The sequence below is a fragment of the Puntigrus tetrazona genome, chromosome 24 (assembly GCF_018831695.1).
Source record: "Puntigrus tetrazona isolate hp1 chromosome 24, ASM1883169v1, whole genome shotgun sequence".
Taxonomy (NCBI): domain Eukaryota; kingdom Metazoa; phylum Chordata; class Actinopteri; order Cypriniformes; family Cyprinidae; genus Puntigrus; species Puntigrus tetrazona.
The window spans coordinates 5,540,929-5,565,928 of NC_056722.1; the positions used below are offsets into that span (position 1 = coordinate 5,540,929).

Here is a 25,000-nt window from a genome sequence, read left to right on the forward strand (position 1 = left end):
ATATATATATATATATATATATATATATATATATATATATATATATATATATATATATATTCATAAATACACTGTCTATATGTTTCTTGATTAAAGAAGTGGTCAATATGGAAATGTCTGTCAATGTGGAAAACAATCAGTGTATCTCTGAAGTGGAGCACAAAGATATTAGAGACGTTCCCCATTATTTGTGAGAGGACTCACGTTTGACCACCAGAGCTCCGTAGCTGGACACTCCCACTCCTCTCTCGGACCGGACGATGCAGCGGTAGCGGCCCGAGTCTCCTTTAGTGGTGTTGACGATGTCGAAGGTGGCCGTGTAGCGTCTGGAGTTCACCGGCTTAGTGTCCTTCATCGGAGCCTCGCGTCCACCCTGAGAAGACAACATCGACAGAGACGTCAGTCCAGACTCAGAGTGTACTGGAGATAGATCCAGCTCTGAACACAGACAGCAATCCAGTACGTAAATATTACACATGACGTCTCTGGAGCACGCTCCTTTCTGACCTTTGAGCAAAGTCAAGGTGTCACAAAGTCACACACACACACACACACACACACACACTCACACACACACTCACACACACACTCACACACACACACACACACACACACACACACACACACACACACACACACACACACACACACACACACACACACACACACACACACACACACACACACACACACACACACACACACACACACACACACACACACACACACTCACACACACACACACACACACACACACACACACACACACACACACACACACACACACACACACACACACACACACACACACACACACACACACACACACACACACACACACACACACACACACACACACACACACACACACACACACACACACACACACACACACACACACACACACACACACACACACACACACACACACACACACACACACACACACACACACACACACACACACACACACACACACACACACACACACACACACACACACACACACACACACACACACACACACACACACACACACACACACACACACACACACACACACACACACACACACACACACACACACACACACACACACACACACACACACACACACACACACACACACACACACACACACACACACACACACACACACACACACACACACACACACACACACACACACACACACACACACACACACACACACACACACACACACACACACACACACACACACACACACACACACACACACACACACACACACACACACACACACACACACACACACACACACACACACACACACACACACACACACTGTTGTAGTGAGTTTACCTGGAGCCAGAGTTTGTAGTTGACGTGATCTTTGGGCTGGCCGTTAATGGTGCACTGGAAGGTGGCCGTCTGCCTGGCGTTCACCTCCACGCTCTTAATGTGCAGGAAGTGAGGCGTGTTTACTGACAGACACACACACACACACACACAGAGAATCATTAGAGTGAATCAACCCAAACGACTCCCTGAATCTCCTCCGGACGTCTTTCACCTGTGAAACTGCAGAGAATCAATCATAAAATGGGTGGCACGCGTTCGCTCAGCACATTTCCATCAGGATATTACCATCAGGACGACCGGCCGCTGCGGTTCAAGGGCGGCGAGGAGCGTTTTCCAGACGCAGCACTTAGAGAACCGAGCGAGGAAAGGTCAGAGAGACACCAAACACATCAGCTAGAATGAGAAGCCGGCCTTCGGCCCCAGAGCCCAGAAAAACCCAGAGAGAACGACCCGAAAACATCTCACGTCTAACTGAGAAGAGATTACATTAACAAGTAAAACTACTAACTGGATTGCTTGTGTATTTTACTATTTTATATCTATATAGATAGATAGATAGATAGATAGACATAGATATGGGTGTGTGTGTGTGTGTGTGTGTGTACATGTCTTTATATTAAGTGAAATATGGTGTGTGTGTGTGTTTTTGTGCAGTCAAATGATTAATTGTGATTAATAACATCCGAAAAAAACATTTTTGTTTACATAACACATGCATGTATGATTTCTATATCTATTATGTATATATAGACACAAAACATGCATGTATATATTTAAGAAAAATGTTTATGTTAAGTACATCTATATATAATATAGAAATATGATTATATAAATGTACACACATGTAAATATTTTCACAATATGTAACGTTTGAGCGTATTCGATATAACTGCATTCAAAAAATTACATTAAAGTTAAAAAGATCGATTTTTACTTTTTAAAACAATCAAAAACACGAGAGTATGGAGAATATAATAAGAACATGATCAGATAATTTGCAATTAACTAAAAATACAATATAACATGACTAATAATAAAATAACACTATTTTTTTATATATATATATATTTTATTTATTTTATTTTTATTTTTTTCTCTTCTATACTCTTTTATATATTTCTTAAAAAGTTGTATCCTATTCCTTTTAATTTTTATCTCTTATTTATAATGCCTGCACTTTTTCTCCTTTCTTTTTCTTTCTCTCCATCCTTTCTTAAGTTTTTGTAAAAAAGCATTTCACTGCATGTCGTCCCATGTATGTACGTGTATGTGACAAATACAATCTGAATTTGAATTTGAAATACTACATCGATTTTTAAATAAAAGGCAAATAAATGAAACCTAAAATAAAATTGAAAACTGTGAATCAAACTAAAACGATTCTTTAATAAAAAAGAATACTAAAACTCATACAATTAGATTAAATAACCTGATTTGATTATAAGCTTGAGAAACCTTTGAGAGACATGACAAAGAAAAATTCAATCGACGCTACAGCGGAAGAAATCAGAGAAACTTAACGAAAGCTCGTGTGATTTTAATCGTGACCTTCGTTTGAGGATCTGAACTCAAGCGAGCCGCACGCTTTTCGTCTAAACGGGAGCTTGAGGAGGAACGAGGGACGAGAGACGGAGGGAATGACTCTGTGTGATGAATAACAGACGAGGAGAGATGAAGGAGTGAAGGTCAAACATCAGGCGCTCAGAGAAACATCATTCAAAACTAAACAAGCTCTCATTTACCGGCTGAGGAATCACCTTAAACCAGACATTCAAAAAACATTGTATGACTTTACCTCTGTCATAATCAGCCGCCGTTTATGAAAACTGATCCCTAGCCCCGGTGGAGTTCGGCACTTAAAGGACCAGCGTTCGTTCCAGTGTTCAGTTATTGTGGTCGTATAGATTTTTTGATGGTTGAAATAAAATTACACATAAATATTAAATGAAAAATGCTGTCCTAAAATAAAACGCGTTTCAGTTAAAGTACTAAAACTACTAAAATTAAAGCTGAAATAAAATGACATTTTAAAAAACTCAAACCCGAAAAGATCATTAAAATATATATTTAAAAAGTAGCTTTTTACTATGGCTTTCATCTAGGGTTTTTGTTTTATTATTGTTTGATTGAAAGTACCATGTTTCGTTATGCATTTTTTATTTTTATATGCGTTTTTATAAATAATTGCTTGTTATAATGTAAATCTGCGCATTCTGAGCGGCATTCCTTCTACAAGAGGTGCTAAATAAACTACATTATACAATAATTATTAATAAAAATGAAAAAAGCACACACTAAAAAAAATAACCAGCAAATGAAAAGATGAAAAGATATCACTCAAAACACGAATAAGTACCATATTCATACTCATATGCACACAACTCAACACACACAGCCTTGTGTGACTGGATAGGAAATATTTTGGCGAGTGATGAGTGTTTGTAATCACCCGAGGATTGTGGGATTGCGGTGTTTGGGCCTGCGCTCGGTTCTGTGTGGCGGGAGCAGATGAAACACACACTTACTGCACTGATGGCCCTGACGCGAGATCCCTCTGACGGCCAGCAGACCTCGTTCCCCGGACGCCACCGCCTCAAACACCAGCTGAAAGCAGACACACACAGAGTTTAAGACCAGACCCTGCACTCCAAACCAGTTCTGAGGCGTGTTTGCTTCAGACTAGCGGAAAAAACACAGAGCGAAGCACGGATGTTACTGATCCAAATTTCTGATAAAGTCTGATAAAATCTTTGAAGAGTTTTTTCTCCACTTTGGCAGCACTTACATACATTATACTTTAGAGTTCTATTCATCTCTATATTCCTAAGATTTCTACTGAGGGATTTGTTTATATATCATTCACATTGATTTATATAACATTTTGTTTGTAAAAACAAGGCAAAAACGCATGTTTTTTAAAGACTTTGAGTTTTTATCTCCACTTCAGTAGAACTTACATACACCGTACTTTACAGTTCTATTCATCTCTATATTCTTATGATATTTACTGAGGGGTTTGTTTATATATCATTCACACTGATTTATACAGCACTTCGCTCCTTAAAACATGGCAAAAATGCATATTTTATTTAAAGACTGACTTTTTATCTCTACTTCAGTAGAACTTACATACACCGTACTTTACAGTTCTATTCATCGCTATATTCTTGTGATTTCTACTGAGGGGTTTGTTTATACATCGTTCACATTGATTTATATAACATTTTGTTTGTAAAAACAAGGCAAAAACGCATGTTTTTTAAAGACTGAGTTTTTTCTCCACTTCTGCAGCACTCGTATACACCACACTTTACAGTTCTATTCATCTCTATATTCTTCAGACTTTTACCGTGAGATTTGCTCATATATATCATTAACACCGATTTATATAACACTTTATTCTTAAAAACACGTAGTATTTACCAGCAGCGTCACGGCAATTGTGACTTTTATTTTAAAAAGCTAAAAGCCTTCATGCACAAAAGTCACGAAACAAAAATTCCGACTTCATGAGGTGCCTGATGTCTTTACTAAAAGTCAAAAGTGGTATAATCGTCAGGAAGTTGTTGGTGAGTGTTTCTCTGGGGATCTGATGGGACAGAGCTTGCGTGTTTTGTCATGTGTTGTTTGGAGCAGTGTTTCTCTGATCACATAGGAAGCAGGTTAAAGCCAGGCGCTCAGATTACATGAACGCTGACATCAGGTGGCCCTGCGGCGCTGCACTGATCCTCTAATGTTCTCCTCCTCCTCATATTGTGCATGAAAGATCTTCTGCCTGTGCCAGAGCTGAAGACGCAGCAGGAGCTCCAGAGACGCTCCAATGCTTAACAGGGCCAAAAGTCCTGATATCATCACTGGCCGGCTGCTAAAATACAACACGGTCTGCGCTTACTGAATGCAAAACACAGCAGATACGATACGCCATGAGGGTGTGAAGATGTGATTCTGATGAAAAACACTGCACATCTATAGAAATCACACAATAATACTGCTGCATCATCATCAGCACCCGCATGTGATAGGACTTTTTCCTCTTTTGTTCACTGGACAAGAGAAAATATATCAGATCGGGACTTTGCTGACGCTGAAATATTACACATTACCATATCAATGCAGCATAATATTTGTGCATAACCTTGATCAACAATGCAATCAAAAAAAAAACAAAAAACAGTCCGTGTATTGAGTTATTTTAGTAACTTTTTTTTTTTTTAACTAAAACTAATAAATATTGCGCGAGCTGAAATAAAGGTAGAAATGAGAAGAAAAACATAACACAAGTACGGAAACTATTAAAACTAAAACAAAAAAGTCAATTAAAGACAAAAATTACACGCAAAAAAAGTTAAAAATAAATAAATAAAAAATTTTAAGTAAAACGAATATCGGTGTGACATGAAAAATAAATTCTAATGAAAATAGTTAAGAACTTTTTTTTATATTTGTGCATATTTACATCATATTCGTAAAATACTTCTAAGTAATAGTCTAAAAGTATACTATTAAAATACATTATTAATATAGTGCCATGTCAATCATTATTTATGTCATCAGTTGAAATCAATTAATTTGAGCTACATTTAAATAAACAATTTTAGTTAACTAACTTTCTATTTGTTTTTTCTCTTAAATGTAGCTAAAATATTGTAATAATTGTTTAAGTCAAAGAATGGCCGCGGTACGTTTCAAGTCATCATCCCTCTCAGATCTTTAACATCATTCAGCAGCGAGGGTTTCTCAGGAGAACCTGATTGAGACACCGTGAGCGCGGCCCGAACAAAAGAGCAAACGAAACAAATCATTAGCGGCGCACAGATCACTTTATTAGGCCAATCAAACTGATTTTCATTCCGCTGTCGTTTAGCAGACGCTCTCCGGCATCAAGGGCTCTGATTATGTTTTTATGACGGACTCGTTGGAGAGAGAGACGAGAGACACCTTACTGTGAGCAGGACGTAAAGAAGATCCCACCAGCGATGATTCCTTATATATATATCTTATAATTAGGATACAGTATTGCTATATGTACAATTTGCTCAATATTCATACATTACAGAACAAGTATTTTATATATATATATATATGTGTGTGTGTGTATTTACATTACACTATATTTATTGCTTGTATACTACAAATACATTTTCATATGTATGTACTTCATAAAATGCCCTCCAGTTGTACTTTTAGTATACTGGTATACTCCAAATCCGCTAAATCGGAACTAATCATTTTTGCACATTATTGATAACTAAAAGTCCAAATAAAGTTGAAGCTAAATGCCTGTATCAGGAGGTCTGTCTGTAAATATGTTAAGAGATTTTAAACTATACTTAGGATGTGTACGTGGTGCGTGTGGTATGTGTTTCTTTGCTGGCTTTAAGCAGATTTATTGGGTTACTGTCACTTTAAAAGCAAATGCGCGGTCCGTTTTTAAGATGGAGTTTGTTTTCACTGGATCGGTTTCTAATCTCGTGAATGAAGTTAAAGTCAAGAAATGCAACAAGAGCTTCGGTCTGTACGTGAATATGCAAAGTGCAGCTGAAAAGAAAACTTTCTGCCAACTTTGTGAATAAAACAAACAAGAACAATCTTCTCTAATTACATAATTAATCTCTTGTAAGAGCTGGGTAACGCCCATCAAACCAGTATTAAATGACAGCGACTCAAACGTCATTTACAAAACGTTTATCTTCATCTCTTTTGTTTCTCGGTGTTTATTTTCCGGAGACTCAAGCCGCACCTGTTTGTCGATCGGCGTTAAACGCAGTTTCTCGGCTCGGCGGGAACAAAGCCGAGGTCAGAGGTCGCGCGCTCGTCCTCCATCTCACCTGCGCGTTAAAAAGATCCGTCGCGAAAGGTCACGGCATCACGGGGCCGACGCAATTCGAACGCGAACTATGCTATCAATTAAAACAGAAGCGAGCGCGACGCAATTAGTCGTTCGCACCAGAAGAAAAGCGCAACAGGCGATAAAAACACAAACCCTGTAATTACGAAATAAGAGAGACAGGATATTTGTTATCCCCTCCCCGTAGCAGGTGGTTCCATCTTGACAAACTCTTAAGATACAGTGCAATTACGCAAAACCCGCAATTAGCCTAGCATCGCTAATTAGCCGCGGCGCCGGCGAATCGGAGACGGCATTGTTAATCTCTGCTTGCGTTACGAAGTCACAAGCGCGTTTCTCAGCAATTACGCGCGGGACGGAGACGCCATTCGTGTCTCTCGGCAGATGCTGCTTGTTTCTCCGAGGACTTCTGGAGGCTTTTGTTGACGGTCGTCCAGCGGCGTCTCGCGGGAGACCAGCGTCTGACGAGCGTGTCTGAGCGCCGGGGTTATTTGTTAGCGTGATAAAACACTAACTGGAGATGAAGCGTGCTCCCAGCGGAGGAGATATCACACATCACGGTCTCCGCTGAGATTAAGAGCTCGGGAGTCTCTCGCCGCTTCCTGACGAGAGCGAAGCGCGCAATCACCGATCTCACACTCGTCGGGAAACAACTCGTATTCGCTTTGAAGAAACGACACACGCCGCAAAAATGAGACGAGAACATTCAAAAGTCTTGAATGGAGGGGAATGTGCTTCACTAGTGAAACGACTTCAAGATATTCATCCTTACTGCCTGGGGAAAAAAAAAAGTTTCGCCAATGGGGCAAGAAAAATCATCTTGTTTAGGTTTTGAATTAAGATTTTTGCTCGTTTAAGTAAAGCTCGTGAAATGTCATTTATTTTTTGGGACGAAAAAAACCTAATCTTGATATCTTAAGTCATTTTACATCTTAATTCAAGAATTCTTAGACATTTAATGCTGGAAACGCTAAGAAAAAAGTGGCCAAAATTGCGTTTACAAGAAAAATAATGTCATATTCATCCGTTAAATTGAGATTATTTTTCTTGACCCAATTTTCGATCCTGAATAAATCTAAACAAAAAAGGCATTTTAGCGGTGTATATTAATACTAGACACCTTACAGACCGTGTGTACCAAAAACCTTCTTCATATCTTTATGTTTACATGTTTTACAGTCATCGTCTTCTCAAGGAGAAAATCTGGTCATGTGATCATTTGCACTAATTTTAACTATTTATTTTTCAGAAAAAAAAATTACGGTCTCAACTATTATTATTACTACTAATACTTATGATTATTTTATTTTCATTAGTTCTTTATTAGTGCTAATTGCGATTAATTGCATCCAAATTTAGTTACTCTATACATACTGTATATATTTAAAAAAAAAATGTACTTGCATATGCATTTATATTTATATATATATATTTTTTTAATATTAATTTTATATTATATTTATTTTTATATATATATATATAAATATTAAAATATTATATAATATTTTAATGTAATATTAATTATAATATTATATAATATATTAATATTATATAAAAATAAATCTCCTAAATTTGTAGAGGCACGGTACACACGCATATATTACGTGAACAAAACCTTTTATTTTGGATGCGATTGATTGTCTTTAAATTTGTATAGATGTTTTCTAAATAAATGCTCTGCGGCGTCGGACTCGTTCAGGCTGTCTGCTCGGCCCCGTTCATTTCCTAACATGACCATATGTTCATCCCCGATGGTGTCCATAAAGCAGCTTTTATCCAGAAGCTCAGCCGCGGAGCGTCGTACGTCGAGGGTTCGAGGAACTTCCTGCCGCTCGCTACAAACCAAACTCATTTGCGAGGCCGATGGGGGAGCGTTTCATGGAGGAATAATTGAACTTCCTGTTTTAATGAAGGCGGCGGAGCGGCGGGGAGCCGCTGGAGTCTGGCAGGCGTCGAGTCGTCAAACGCCGCACACTTTGTAGGTTTGCGTCGAGAGCAACAGGAAACACAACGAATTAATGAGACGCTCCGCGGCGGCAGGCGAAGGACACCAACCAACTTCACTTCTCTATTCGTTAAACTTTTTATTTTCATTTAAAAACCCTCTAACACTATCCACCTCGTTACAGTTTTATGATATTAACAGAAAACGTTATGGTCAAAGTCAAGATGGTGTCCGTGCAGATATTTAGTAAAAAGCAAGTAATACGCATCTCTAAGAACTTCACTGAAACGACTTTAAAGATCTCAGTGCTGTATCGGGAGCTGAAGGGGGTTTTAGGTCTTCTGCTGGAGTGAATATAATGCAAACATGCACTTTGCCAATAATCCAGCGGGATCGTCCCACTGGATGAATACTACAGCAGACTGGGTTCTGACCTGGTAGAAGTTGGGCCAGAAGGTGCTGATGGCCAGCTCCACCTGCTGCCACTTCTTCAGCGCCGGACCGGACGAGTTCCAGACGGCGATGCCCAGAGGACTGTTGTTCTCCTTCACGTAGATGAGGATCTGTGCGGGGCTGGAGTCCTCTCGGCCGGCGCTGTAGTACTGGAAGATGACGCAGTGGGTGTCGTTCTCTTTAAACTGCGGCATGTAGAGCTGCGCTCGCTGACCGGACGCCCGGCCCGATGTGTTGACCATCATGAACACCGAGTCTGAGGATACAGAGGGAGAAAACAACACTTCAGTGTACCGCGGGAAAAACGTGCAACTAAACTCAGCCATCGTTTACTTTAGTGTCACTAATGTACCATTAACGGCTTTCATTTCATTCGGTGCTTTCATATTTTTCATTTTGATTTTAGTTGACATTTTAGTCATTCTGTTGTCTGTCATTTTTCTATTTTTATAGAATTATAAAATAAAAAAATTATAATAAAAAAAAATATATATATATATATATATACATTTTATTATTATTTTATTATTATTATTTTATTTTATTTATTTATTTTTTTGTTCACACATTTCGTGTTAAGTTAGAAAGAATGTTTTTATGGTTCTACTTTGAGTTTAATGGTTTGTTCTCACAGACAGAATATAAGTCCTGCAGCATTATTCTGCGTCAGCACTGGTGTTCACAGGAAGTGACCTCAGCAGGAAGAGGAAGTGTGACACTGACGCCGAGGTCTGTGTGTGTGTGTGTGTGTCTCTGAAGCAGTTAATGAGCAGCTCGGGTCACTTCGGAGCGTCTCTGGACAGAAAGCAGATGCTGTGTTTGTCCGGAGCGACTCGTTCTTCTCTAATTTAATTTGTCTTTTCTCTTTCCTCTATAAACGATCAAACTTAACTTCAGCGGCTGCTTCTGGGGTCAGATCTGGACTGATTCTGATCAAGTAAAGGTCATGTCTCCAGATCAACTCTTACTGTCTTTACTTGATCCTCCATCAATCATTTTCTAGAAGAATCTGATCTTCAGGATCTTTTGAGGAGCTTTACTTTCACTGTTCCTCCAAAACATCTCACATCGTCTGAGGAGACTCTGTTTCTTCAGCTCTCCATCATTATATGTTTGATCACTTCAGTCTCACAGAGAAGTATTACTGGAGGTATAGAGTGATATCTGCTGCAAACTGTGTAATTCTTTCCTGTAGACTCTCACTACATCAAACTCTATGAGCCTTAAAGCCCGATGCATCGAACACAAGCTTTTATTTTTGTCTAAATGTTCAACAACAGATTTTCCAGGGTTAAAGAAGATCTGGATCAGACGTGATGTTTTCTGAACTCATCAGAACAGACGACAGACGCAGACGTGAACATATGCCAAAGCTCATTACTGAATCTGCTGACACACACACACACACACACACACACACACTCCATAACCTCGCATCTGTCTCCAAACACGCTGTGTGTGTGTAGTGTGTTACTCTACGATCACAGCGGACACGTGTTAGTGACGTGTTAGTAAATACTTAAAGATGTTTTTGTCATTTTTATTATTTTGTACCGCAACAATATATTTTTTAATTGTTTTCAATTTAGCTTATTTATATATTGAAAGCATATTTTCATCATGAAATTATTCGGGAGTATATATATATATTAATTTCCATGTGAGTTATTTGCTGCCACTGCAAAAAAAAAAGTAATAAACTATATTTACGTTTATTTAATATTTTCATTTATTTACATTATTCAGCTATTCATTTATTCAGTTAATTTGACTATTTCAGTTACCTTATTCGCAATAAAATCATTTTTTATAATACCATTTTGTCCATTTGTTAATGTTTTATTTGACTGTTTGTAGTTTCACTGAGAAAGGCTCTCGTAGCACCAGTAAAAAAGCCTTGACCTGAACCCAGTTCATTAAGATTATTAAAAAGGTAGATCAGCTTCAAAGCCTTCCTCGGGACACACATCAATTGTTCAAACAAGTGTTCTTCATTAGTGAGCAATCAAAGACTAGATAATGAGTGAGAGCGGCTGGAGCGGTCCTTGTAGCACAAAACATACCAAAAAAAATTTATTTATTTTATGAACTTATTCTTAATTTAAGCTAAAGCGTCTGTTTAGTTTAATATCAGTTAAAGTTTATTTTGTGTAATATTATTCGCTTATATTTTACCATGCACGATCTGTCATTTGTTTAAATTTGAATATATATTAGCCTATTTCTATTTCTAAGTTTGCTCCGTGCTCCTCGTAGTGAACCCCCGTTTCTCGGCTGAGATGAAGCGCAGGAACACAGAGGCTGTTAGCCATCAGGAGCGAGCCGATCGATATCCATCTCCCTCTTTAAACCTGCGAGGGACGAATCAAAGCCCAGCTCCTGAACGAGTCTGGCTGTGTGTTCTGGGTTTCAGCTTCTTCTGGAAGCGCGTCGATTAAAGCCGTCGTGCTGGAATTAATTAGTGGTGATCAAAACGAGTCGTTGAACTTCTTTAGGGTTAGTAATTATGATTCCTGAACTCATTAACTCATTAATTCCCCAGAGAGACCTGGAGGCAGAAGAAACTCCAGCCAAAAGGCTCATTCTGCTTGCCAAAAAAAAAAGAAATAAATATAATTACAAACGCTAAATATATCAATATAAAGATTCTATATATTTCATTTAAAACTTAATGTATTTTTAATTATATATTTACTTGTTCAACATATTTATTTATATAATATTTATTTTATATTTACATAAAAATTGTTTAATATATATTTTTATATATATATATATAATATATAAACAATGTTTATATATATATATATATATATATATATATATAAACATATATATATAATGTTTATATATATATATATGTTTATATTTATATATATATATATACACACACATATATATATATATATACACATATTTATATGTATTATTATTATATACACACACACATACATATATATATATATATATATATATATATATATATATATATATATATATATATACTGTCAGATGGTTATCAGAGCCACTAAAATATATTTATGTGTATATATTTCTATATTTAATATACAAAACACATTTTTTCCTTAAATATATATATATACACACACACACACATGTATGATCCGTAGGATGTTTGTTATCCCAAACCTAGCCTCACATTCCCGACGCGTACCTGCCCGGACGAGCTGTGTATACTGTGTAATTACACACACTTCACACACACACAGCCGCATCGCTGTTATCAGGCAAACACACGCGTGTCGGGTCTTGTCTCGTGTGTTTCCCGTGTGTCTGTGATCTCTCACAGCCCGAGGAGAGAGTCCCATCATTCACTCATTCACACACTGATATTACTGTCTGCAGAAAGTCAGCGCCTGGAGCAGCCAGCAGAACAAACCCCAAGATTGAATGTTTATTAAAGCCAAAAAACATTCTGTCATCATTTACTCAGCCGCATGTCTTTCATGAACTCCATTCATCCAAAACAAAGAGAGAGAAAACGAGAACATTTGAAGAATGTGGAAGAAAACACACCATAATATATCATTCTACAAACATTTATATATAGAGATATATATATATAAATAATGTAATGTATGTATATGTGTGTGTGTGTGTGTGTGTGTGTGTGTGTATATATATATATATATATATATATATATATATATATATATACACATACATAAATGTATTTAATTTATTAATATTAATGACAATAATTGCTAATAAACAACTATAATTAGTTTTACTAATTATACAGTATTTAAATCATATTTTTTTTCATCTCTCAATTCTGACATTTTTATAAACTTGCAATTATGAGAAATAAAGTTGCAATTGTCAGAAAACGTTAAATATATCACAGTTCTGACTCTTCGTGTCTGAGAATTGTAACTTTTTTTTTTAGTTCTTTATTTCTTAGAATTGCACGCTTTTTACTTCATAACTCAAAATTGAGAACTGATCAGTGAAACCTTGCAATGACCTTTATTTTTTTGCATTTATTGGCAGAAATGGGCTTCCGTACTTTAAACATCTGACGGTGTTTGACATATTAAAAACGGGTTGTGATTGGTGACGTGATCTGTTGGTAATGTGTTTAGAATTCAGATATGTTATGAATAATTTACTGTCACCGGGTGAATAACATGTCAGACCGCATATTTACCCATAATCCTCTGACATGCTTTCAGAAGGTCTATGTTCCTACATGTGCGATCCTCAACCTGCTGTCTATCATCCTCATCCTCATCAAAGCCTCTGCTGTTTATTCGATGGCAGTTTCTCCTCCTTGAGTTTGAAGCACTACAAAAGCCGCTCATAGCTCTGGAAGCGCTGCTTTGTTCCTCACGCCACCTTCATCTTCAGGCAGCTCTGATATTTCTTTGATTTATTCAGACGCGGCGGCGAGAGACACGCGTGATGACGAACAAAACCAGCCATGATGAGAAAACACAAGGTCAGAGCTGAGAGCCGAGCGATTACGAGCCAATCTGATCTCCTGATCGGGAGAGATCCGTATTTACCTGCTGAACCGTTACACCTATCCTCTTCTCACACCGGACTCCAACAAGGCACCCTAGCAACCACTTAGAAACCCTCCAGGGCAACCACGTATCAATCATCTGGAACAGGAAGTCACACCAACACACCTTAGCAACCACCAAAGCCCTTCAACAACAACCTGGAACTAAAGTACAGTACACCCTAGCAACCACCTAGAAACGCCTTAACAGCACGGAAGCCACCACAGTACATTACACCCTAGCAACCAACCACGAATCAATAAAATCTAAAACATCCTAGCAACCGCCCAGGAACTCCTAGAAACCACACAATTATCACTAATACACATGGACTAAAGTACAGTACACCCTTGTAATCACAAAAAAAAACACCCTAGCAACCACCAAGAAACCCCTTCACATCAACACAGAAACCACCACAGTACATTACACCCTAGCAACTATCCACGAATCATTAATCTAGAACATCCTAGCAACCGCCCAGAAACTCCTAGAAACTGCACAACAACCACCAATACACATGGAAACAACTAAGAACAGTACACCCTAGCAACCACATTAACACCCACAACCTCTAGAAACCACCCAGGATGCCTTAGCAACCACCTAGAACCCCTTAACAACACCACTGAAAGAACTAAAGGACAGTATATCCGGTAAGCCTCATATAACCCCTTAACATCAACATGGAAACAACCACAGTACAGTACACCCTAGCAACCACATATCGTTGATTTGGAACATCCTAGCAACCGCCCAGAAACTCCTAGAAACTACACAACTATCACTAATACACATGGACTAAAGTACAGTACACCCTAGCAACCACCTCGAAACCCCTTAACATCAACACAGAAACAACCACAATACATTACACCCTAGTAACCATTAATCTAGAACATCCTAGCAACCGCCCAGAAACTCCATGTTTGAAACCACCAATACACATGGAAACAACTAAAGTACAGTACACCCAAGCAACCGCATACTGTTGATTTGGAACATCCTAGCAACTACACAACCACCACTAATACACATGGACTAAAGTACACCCTAGCAACCACTAAAAGCACCAGAAACCCCTAGAAATCACCCATTTAGCCTTAGCAACCAACTGGAACCCCTTAACAAAAACACTGATGCAACCACAGTACAGTACATCCTAGCAACCACATATTGTTGATTTGGAACATCCTAGCAACCACCCAGAAACTACACAACCACCATTAATACACACGGACTAAAGTACAGTACACCCTAGCAACCACTAAAAGCACCAGGAACCCCTAAAAACCTCCCAGTTAGCCTTAGCAACCAACTGGAACCCCTTAACAAAAACACTGAAGCAACTACAGTATAGTACACCCTAGCAACCACGCAGAAGCCACCCAGTACACCCTAGCAACCACGCAGAAGCCACCCAGTACACCCTAGCAACCACGCAGAAGCCACCCAGTATATGGATCACGTCGAAAGCATGCGTTCTGATTGATAGTAAATGTGTTTATATGAACAGTATTAGAGGATAACGTCTCAGACTCTCTGGCTTTCTTCAGACGTTTCTTCTCGCTCCTTCAGAAGCTGCTGAATCACATCAGCCTTCATTTCATCTGCATTGATCTCTGTGAATTATGGGATGGCAGATCTGGTTATGTTTGGCCTCCTGTACAAAGTTACAAGCTGAAATTGAGTTAGAGCGGCAGAGGAGTCATGTTCCTGCTTCATTATGGTTTCACGGCTGAGTTAATGCACTCGGCTCGTATCAGCTCTCAGCTTCTGGGACATGTTGAGCGGAAGCGTTTCTCTGTTTTCACAGGGCTGTTATTCACTAGAGCTGAGAACATGCAAAGACTGAAGCTGAATATTTATGACAAACTTTAAAATGTTGCGTCGATTTAAAAAAGTGCCATTTTTTGTAGTAATTAAAACGAAACATTTGCATTTACGTGATTTAGCAGAGGCTTTTATCCAACAACATGCTAGCTACGACAAGCATAAAAAAATGATTCAAATATGAATAATAGTATACAATAAAATAGTAAAATAATAATGCATTTTGCATGTACAAAATATTTAGTCTTTTTTTATTAAATATATTAAATTTAGTATACCCTATAAAAAAATAATAATATAATTTATAATATATATATATATATATATATATATATATATATATATATATATATATATGTGTGTGTGTGTGTGTGTGTGTGTGTAATATATATTAGAATTTCAACAAATAATAGAAAAATAAAAATAAAACAAGTTTAAGTACTAAAACTGAAATAATAAAGTTAAAATTAGAAATAAGAAAATAATGACTGAAGCAAATAATAAAACGACTGAAACCTAAACTAACAATAGAAAAATAAAAGCTAATTTGAACCATTAATAATATTAATTTTCTAAATATTATTAATAATGTATATTAATGGTAAATAAGCCCCGAAGAAAACACCAGGGCTTGGTATTTGTCGGTTTATCAAATAAAATGCATGTTTTTGTCCATATCCCATGATAAAACCATGAAAGTGGTATGGAACTCATTTGCTGCGTGGACCCGATTGAAGACACTCAGGTGACCAGTGACCTCTGACCCCGGCGTCGTTACAGGGGTAGTTCTGTAAGTCACCAGTGAAATGCGTTTCCTCCCTCAACAATGAAGAGCAAGAGGCTTTTAAACGAGACCGCTGCATTTCCATAAAACATCAGCTACAGAGAGAGAGAGAGATTATTCTAGAGCCGCAGTTCTACACAGATCTCCTCAGATCATCTTAGTCTCGTTTAAAACGGAATAAAACATGCTCATTCGGGGTTAATGGAAGATGTCTTCCAGGACTTGTTCTCTTCAATATTTAAAGGCGATGCATGATTTAAGGTGGTTTCCTCACACGTGTTTTAGCGTGTAAACGAACTGCTGAATCACTAATGACTTTTCACGGATCAATGAGCGCTAACAGAAGAAGAGACTCAATCAGACCACACTTAAACTCTAAGACATCAAATAAAACGCTCATTCAGCTGTCATTTAGGAGATTTTGGTCTACATTTATACAGGAAAAAGGACAAAATACATTCAAAGTTTTATTATAAAGCATTTATTATTTATATGTATAAAATACATTTTAATATTTGCAACAATTTAATAATAATGTCAAAATATTGTACAAATAATTAATAATTGATGTCATTTATAAATTTGGTTTTTAATAGTTTTATTTTTAATATATATAACATATGTGTATGCGTGTATATATATATAAATACACACTATTCTATTAATATTATATTTTTATAATAATATAAAGTTCGTAGAAATTAAAAGTTTGTAAATTAATGATATAGTAGTAAAATTAACTTGTATATAAATAATGTAAATAAAGTAAATATATGGCTATTGACAAATATAAAAAACATAATTAATATAATCAATAAAATGACTAAAAACTATTATGTCTTAATTAAATAACATTCTCATTAATATATTAATAATAATAATATAATTTAAAAAATGTAAAACAAATCTAAAAATGTATTATTGAAAATGTCTAAAATAAACCAGAAATGAAGTGAAAAGGTTAGCTTCCAGTGTTTTGGTTGCAGCTTTAAAACCCTCCTAAAGAGCTGCGGGTCTGTTCCAGATCAGAACTCACATCTAATGAAACTCTATTCGGGAGAATCGACTGTCCGTTTCGTTCGCTGAGCAGCAGCCAAAGTTCCCTCTTCATTAACGGAGGCGTCACTAATCATTTCAGCCCCCATAATGCTCTGTGTCTCGTTGAGGGTGAATAATGTACAAGTGCTCTCGTGGAAGGAACACAATCAATGGCTTTGCAATAAACGCTGCTGTACCCTTGCGTTATCATTAACACACACTCACACACACACACACACACACACACACACACACTCACACACACACACTCACACACACACACACACACACACACACACACACACACACACACACACACACACACACACACACACACACACACACACACACACACACACACACACACACACACACACACACACACACACTGATGATGAACATGTTTGTTCCACCGTTTCTTTTCCAATTTGTCCGGTCTGGGATTCTCTGGGCTCTATTGATTAACCTTCACATGTAAAGCATGCTGGAAGCTGAAGGTGGGCTTTCTGAGCGAGTGAATGATGAATCGTTCAGAGACGCTGACTAATAGAGTCAACATTCATTCACACACCTGACCCTTCATCTGCTATCTGACAGTAAGATAAAAAAAAAAAAATAAATAAATAAAAAAATAAATAAATAAAAATATATATATATATATATATATATATATATACATAATATATATATATTTTTATAAATAAATATATATTTCTTTATAAATATAGATTATTTTTAGACATATATATATATATATATATATATATATATATATATATATATTATTTTATTTTTTTATTTTTTTTTGACATTTCAAAAAGTTAAATATTTAAATAAAATTAAGAAATATTAAAACTTATTAACAATGTATTAAAAAAATAAACTATAACCTATTTTAAAAAATAACACACATTCAAAAGTGAATAAAAATGATATTAACTTTCAAATAAACATGTAATAATTCTGATTTTTTTTTATTATATCACATGATTCCTGCAGTCTTCAACAACCTGAAAGAATCCTCGAACTGTGATTTTTTTTTTAAACCCTGGAAATCTATTGAAAAAGGCTAAGATTATAAAAAGACAGGAATTAGTAGTTAAATCGAGTAAAGCCCTGTATATAAAACTCATCCAGTCCTTGAGATCTAATACTGAACTTCATCCCGCAGCAGACTGCCATGTTTCTGATTGGCTGGGAATCTGTCCAGCGGCCAATCAGCACCCTCGACTGAATGACTGAAGGAGGCATGTGTGCTCTCTCAGCTCGGCATTCTGGGTAACGGCCGTGACAGCTGCAGCGCTCTGAGACGAGACACCTGTGGTCTGTACCGCGGTAAAAACTGAGCGGAACACTATAAAACACATTAGATTACATTAAATGCATAGAAAGATGTACTATTAATATTTATTAACACTGCGTTAAAGCAAATGCAATATATATATATATATATATATATATATATATATATATATATATATATATATATTTTTTAATATATATAATTCATTATTAATAATTATAATATGAACATTTATTTACATTTTTTAAAAGAGGTACAAATGTACTATTTTATATGATATTATATGAATATGTATTAATATATATATATTTTAGAAATAATAAAAATTGTAATAAAATAAAATAATTCTTTAAAATAATATTATCAATATTTATAATGAATATTCTCTTGAAAATTAATAAAAACTTTTTTAGATACTAGCTTCCATGTGAAATCAGGAAATCTAACATGTAATTTCAATTTGTACGCATTTCTTGAATTTATATACTTTGATAAAACGTGATATATATATATATATATATATATATATATATATATATATAATGATATATTGATACTATTTGATAAACTGTGGGTAAAAATGCAAAGAGAAAATGCGTGATTAAAAAAGAGCTGAGCTAAGAAGGCAGGTTAGCTCCTGAATGCGTGTGTTTTTTAAGGAGAGCACATGATCTCAGAAAGCGGTTCTCAATCACAGCTCAGGCAGAAATCTCTCGTACAATAAGAGAAAATCATCACGTACCACAGAAGATAAAGAGACTGATGCAAATGTCCTCTCCCACAGAGGTAAGAAACAGCATAATTCTAGTATTTCTCTGTTCCTCTGCCTCTTACCAGGAAAAAGAGAGGCAATTTAGTCTTTTGTGCGTGAACGGCTCATCCCAGGTAATTTGTGTGCGACTCAAACTCCTTTCTTTCTTTCTTTCTGTTCCTGTCCAGGTGGCACATCAGCATCTTCTCCCCTTTGTCTTCTTCGCTCCGATGGCTTCCCTGAATGATGTGAAGACGTCTGCCAGATTCTGGAGGAGCCCATCTGCTTCCTGTGAGGCCAAGCACTTCCTGTAGACTGAACCCTTGTCAAGACCGTCCCAGGCTGGACTTCATGCTAAAATCATTCATGGCATGATTTAGATTTTGGGGGTTTTTTTTGAAAATCCTTAGCTTCTCATTCTTAAAAGTGAATAATTCAGATTTGTTTCATGCTTCCGAAATAAGCCTCTTCTGCTCGGAACAATTAGAAATGAAAAATAACGCTTTCTATCTAAGTATATTGTAAAATGTCATTTATTACTGTGACAAAAGCTGAATTTTATTAATCGCGTACATTTCACTGGACCAAAAATGCAGTACAAACGATGTAAAAAAATATTATAAATATTTAAAATAATTTAAAGATGTAATTCATTCCAGTGAAGCTTCATTTCATGTAATCAAACCTATTTTACTGGAAATGCAGTAAAATTTAAGAATTTGATCAAATACTTTTTTACTGCATTGAAAATACAGTAAAAATGCGAAATTCATTACAATTTGAAAGAACTGTTTTCTGCTGGCATATTCTGTGAAATCTACATTTGTGCATGTGATCAAATCTGAATTTTATTTTAACGCACATTTTACTGGATCAAAAATACAGCGGAAGAAAGAAGGCTGAAGACTGGAGTTTAACAGCTATTTTAAATGATACGGTTATTTCACATTTTTACCGTACTTTCAGTCGGCCTCGCTGAGCAGAAGCGTTTAAAAGCTGCTGATGACGGCGTTCGGCTCCAGAAAGCCAGAAAGTAATTCCCTAAAAGCGTCAGAAAGCGCCCCCTGACCTCTGACCCCTGGACTCGGCTGCATGTTGACCCCCAGCGGAGGAAATCTCAGCTTTTGCCGCTGATTTGATTTGCGTGGGCTCTCTGCAGCTCTAAGTGGATGATTTCCAGACGCTCAGGTGAGGATGAAGAGAGCTGCTTGTTCTTTGATTTGTTCAATAATGAGGTGTTTTTCAGAGTCGGCGTCTCCTTGGGCGATCCATCACGGCCTTATTAGCGCTGAACTCGAGCGGGTGGCTCGTTAGCCTCTGTTATCACTCAGACAATCACGCTCTTCAAAGACGTTACGAATAATTGGCTGGAGACGTCTAACGCCTTCAAAACACTGCGGGGCGGGGCCTGACGCGATTGGATAGCGAGGAAGTGGGCGTGGCCCAACAGGGAATAATTCAGTCTCGTTATCGAATTTTTGAAAACGAACCGGAATCGAGATGCAAACAGAATGCAGAGAGACGAATTAAAACAAAACGGAATTCAAACTTTAACGAGTTTTACATGGAGTAGCCAAGTTTGTCAAGAGACCAATAGAGATTATAATGCATTTATTAATGTTATATTATGCTTACATATTTAAACTTTCCCATAAAATAAAATATTTAAATATTTAATTAATAAAAATAAAAATAATAATAATAATAGAGTGATAACGCATTTTTACAATATACTTAAACGTGAATAAAATAAAAATGTATTACAGGTACAGTTATTATAACAAAAGTTATAATTTTCATATAATTTGTAATGCTTGTTATTTTTATTTCAGTAATATAATTCTTGTTATATATACCACATCGTGATAACACAATGTGACATATTAATTTTTATTATTCATTTCTAATATTAATTTATTCATTTAACATAAAATATTACACTTTTTATAAATATGTATATGTATACATTTATACATTAATTTGTATATTTTATATATATATATATTTATTATTTCTTTTTTCTTTTAAATATATATTTTGAAAATAATTAAATTGTATTATATTATGTTCTATTTTATATTTTGTTTGTCAAGAGATAATATAGATGATAGATGATAGATATAGATTTATGTAAATAGATTCTAAGTATATAATTAAATGTAAAAATAAAATAGTACGTACTCGAACTGGCGATAACGAATGAATTATTAACGACCTGAAACGCAGCCAGTCTTCACTTCTACTGTTCTTCTGGTTCTGGTTTCTAAGTCTCTTGACGGGCGACGATTTACAGAGACGTGACCCTGCAACAAATCACCTCTCCAACAGGAACACAGGGCATCCCAGCATGCACCGCTTCAGCTTCATTCTGTTCTAATCAATCCCGGCAAACAGCATCTCAAGCTGAGCGCCATAAAGACATAATGTGAGTCCGAGGCCTGTTTGTAGGGATTGGCTCGAGCAGATACGAGCCATAAATTGATACGGCGCCATAAATGGATATTTAATTAATACGGTGAAGCGGGATGAAATAGCGGCGCGGGAGTTTCATTACGCGCGTGTCGAGAGCTTTACCGCCGGCCATAATTCTCCAGAGCCGAGCGAGCGCTGGAATTGAACAGCCTGCCGCTGGGCTTCGTTCAGAGCCAGAAATCAGAGCGATTTGACCACCGTCACGAGCCACGAGCCCCGAACACACGCTAATTCAATTCAGACCTATTCTTTCTTTGGTCCCGCAGAGACCAAGCAGCTCCGCTCCCATCCGCTCTCTTATAATCTGCTCCGATTGGCCTGTAAATAGCAGGATTATGACGGAATGATGGGATTGATTTTATCCTTTGTGTTTTTCTGTTCTTTACCGGTTCCTCAGATCACTTTAAACAAAGAGTTAAAGCCATCATCATCATATTTTATGAATCGATCCTATTATGTTATTTTTAATTATTTTATACATTCAATTGTATTAATATTAAGAAAGAAGAAAGAAAAAATATATAAAACTTCATATATTGTATTGTATTATATATTAACCAGTGTGGAAAAAAATATATATCTCATCAATATATTTAAAAACATGTAACTATTAAAATTTTAAATAATAATGTCATAAATATAAATAAAACAGACTTAAAATACATTAAATAATCTGTATTTCGATTATTTAGTTATTATTTTAAGCACTTCACTGCCACTATTTAATGTCTTCTAAATGATGTTAATTCATAATTCATTTATAATACTGAACTGAATGGGACTAAACTGAATGGAATGGAAATGAACTGAACAGAAAGGAATAGAACTAAATTAGACTGAAATGAACTGAATTGAGCACAATGGAATGGAATTGAATGGAACTGAACTGAATTCAATTAAATTGAACTGAACTGAATGGAATGGAGCAGAACTGAATTAGACTGAATTGAACAGAATGGAATTGAACAGAATTTAGCTGAATTGAATGGAATGGAACTGAACTGAATAAAATTGAATGGAACTAAATTGAACTGAACTGAATTAAATGGAACTGAATGGAATAGAATGAAACTGAACTGAATTTAACTGAATGGAACTAAATGAAATTGAACTGAATGGAACAGAACTGAATTAGACTGAAATGAACTGAATTAAACAGAATGGAATTGAACAGAACTGAAAGGAATAGAACTGAATTAGACTGAAATGAACAGAATGGAATTGGACAGAATTTAACGGAATGGAATTGAACGGAACTAAACGGAATGGAATTGAATGGAACGGAACGGAACGGAACGGAACTGAACTGAACTGAACTGAACTGAACTGAACGCTCTGTTAGGGGCCTAATCCACACACCGATGAACACACACTCACTAACAGCTCTTTAACGTGGGGTTTGATGCAGTAATATAATCCAAATAATCACCGCCACAAACAGCATTCGTCAGAGTTAAGCCTGTTTGATCACATTAACTCATATTTCATACTTCTGAGGCTCAAGGTCACACACACACACACACACACACACACTGATATTCCCTATAAAGACAACAGTACAGTACTCTCAGTGCATGCTGACCTTCAGGAAACAATCACACAGAATCTAAAACACTCAGAGCATACAGTGAGTACAGTAGAAACACCAATGAAGCCCTGTCACACACACACACACACACACACACACACACACACCGGACGCTAGCGGAGGTGATCATGTGTTTTAGCGTCTGCGGGACACATCAAAGAGCCGATGAACTGCATCGCACGCTTTATTTATTCGGGAGCAGCTGTGTTTGCCCTGATAACACGCCGCATTTGAAATATTAATAAGCGCGTGACCCGCCGGGTGTTCGCTGTTATTGCGCTCGGCTCATATTAACAGCCGTTTACCGAGCGTCCGGCTCAATTTGAGCGTCAGTGTGACGAATAGACCCAATCACATCTCTACATGAATCCCAAGCAGATCATTACTTCCTCCGGCTGGCCTTCATAGATCTGCATTGATGTCAACAAGCTGAGGACAACAACGACCAGAATGCATTCAACAGTCATAATAACAATATAATTATACGTTATGTATAATAACAATAATAATAAAACTTTAATATAGTAATTCAAATACATGTAAAAGTTAAATACAAATAAAATACTACCACTGTATTATTATCATTAATATTAGTAGTAGTAGTATAATTTAACGTAACTAAATAATAACATTTTAAAATTAAATAATAAATATTTATTATGACTGTTATTATTATTTGTACTACATTTATAATAGTTATCTAATAATTACGTATATAAACATTAAAACATTTAATTATTTTATTATCATTAATTAAATAATAAAATTATTAGATTTTCATAATTAAATAATAAAATAATAATTATTAATATTACTGATACTAATAAAATGTTAATGATTAAATAATTACATTATATAAAAATGTATGAATAGCACTATTTGTATAAATGTGCATAAATACTGTAATGTGCATAAAAATCATACAAAAACTATAATTTTGTACTTCTGTTCCAGAACCTGGCAACTTATAATGCTTATAAAATATTACATTACCCTAAAACAAATGTAAGAACTATATAATATTATAATTAATTCTAAAATAATATTTTAAGAATACTTTTTAAGCAACATAATAATAGTACTAATTATTATTATTATTATTATTATTATTA

At 36.1% G+C, this 25,000-nt stretch overlaps 1 protein-coding gene across 16 annotated transcripts in view; it reads right to left on the reverse strand.

Annotated features, from left to right (window-relative positions):
* ptprma (protein tyrosine phosphatase receptor type Ma) overlaps positions 1 to 25,000 on the reverse strand; it is a 177,413-nt gene that overhangs the window by 113,348 nt on the left and 39,065 nt on the right. For all 16 annotated transcript variants that reach the window (XM_043226027.1, XM_043226031.1, XM_043226029.1 and 13 more), the window contains exons 3-6: positions 9,572 to 9,846; positions 3,870 to 3,948; positions 1,345 to 1,466; positions 205 to 373 (exon numbers count right to left, since the gene is read on the reverse strand). In XM_043226027.1, coding sequence (XP_043081962.1) covers positions 205 to 373; positions 1,345 to 1,466; positions 3,870 to 3,948; positions 9,572 to 9,846 — 645 coding nt within the window. The remainder of the gene's footprint in view (positions 1 to 204; positions 374 to 1,344; positions 1,467 to 3,869; positions 3,949 to 9,571; positions 9,847 to 25,000) is intronic.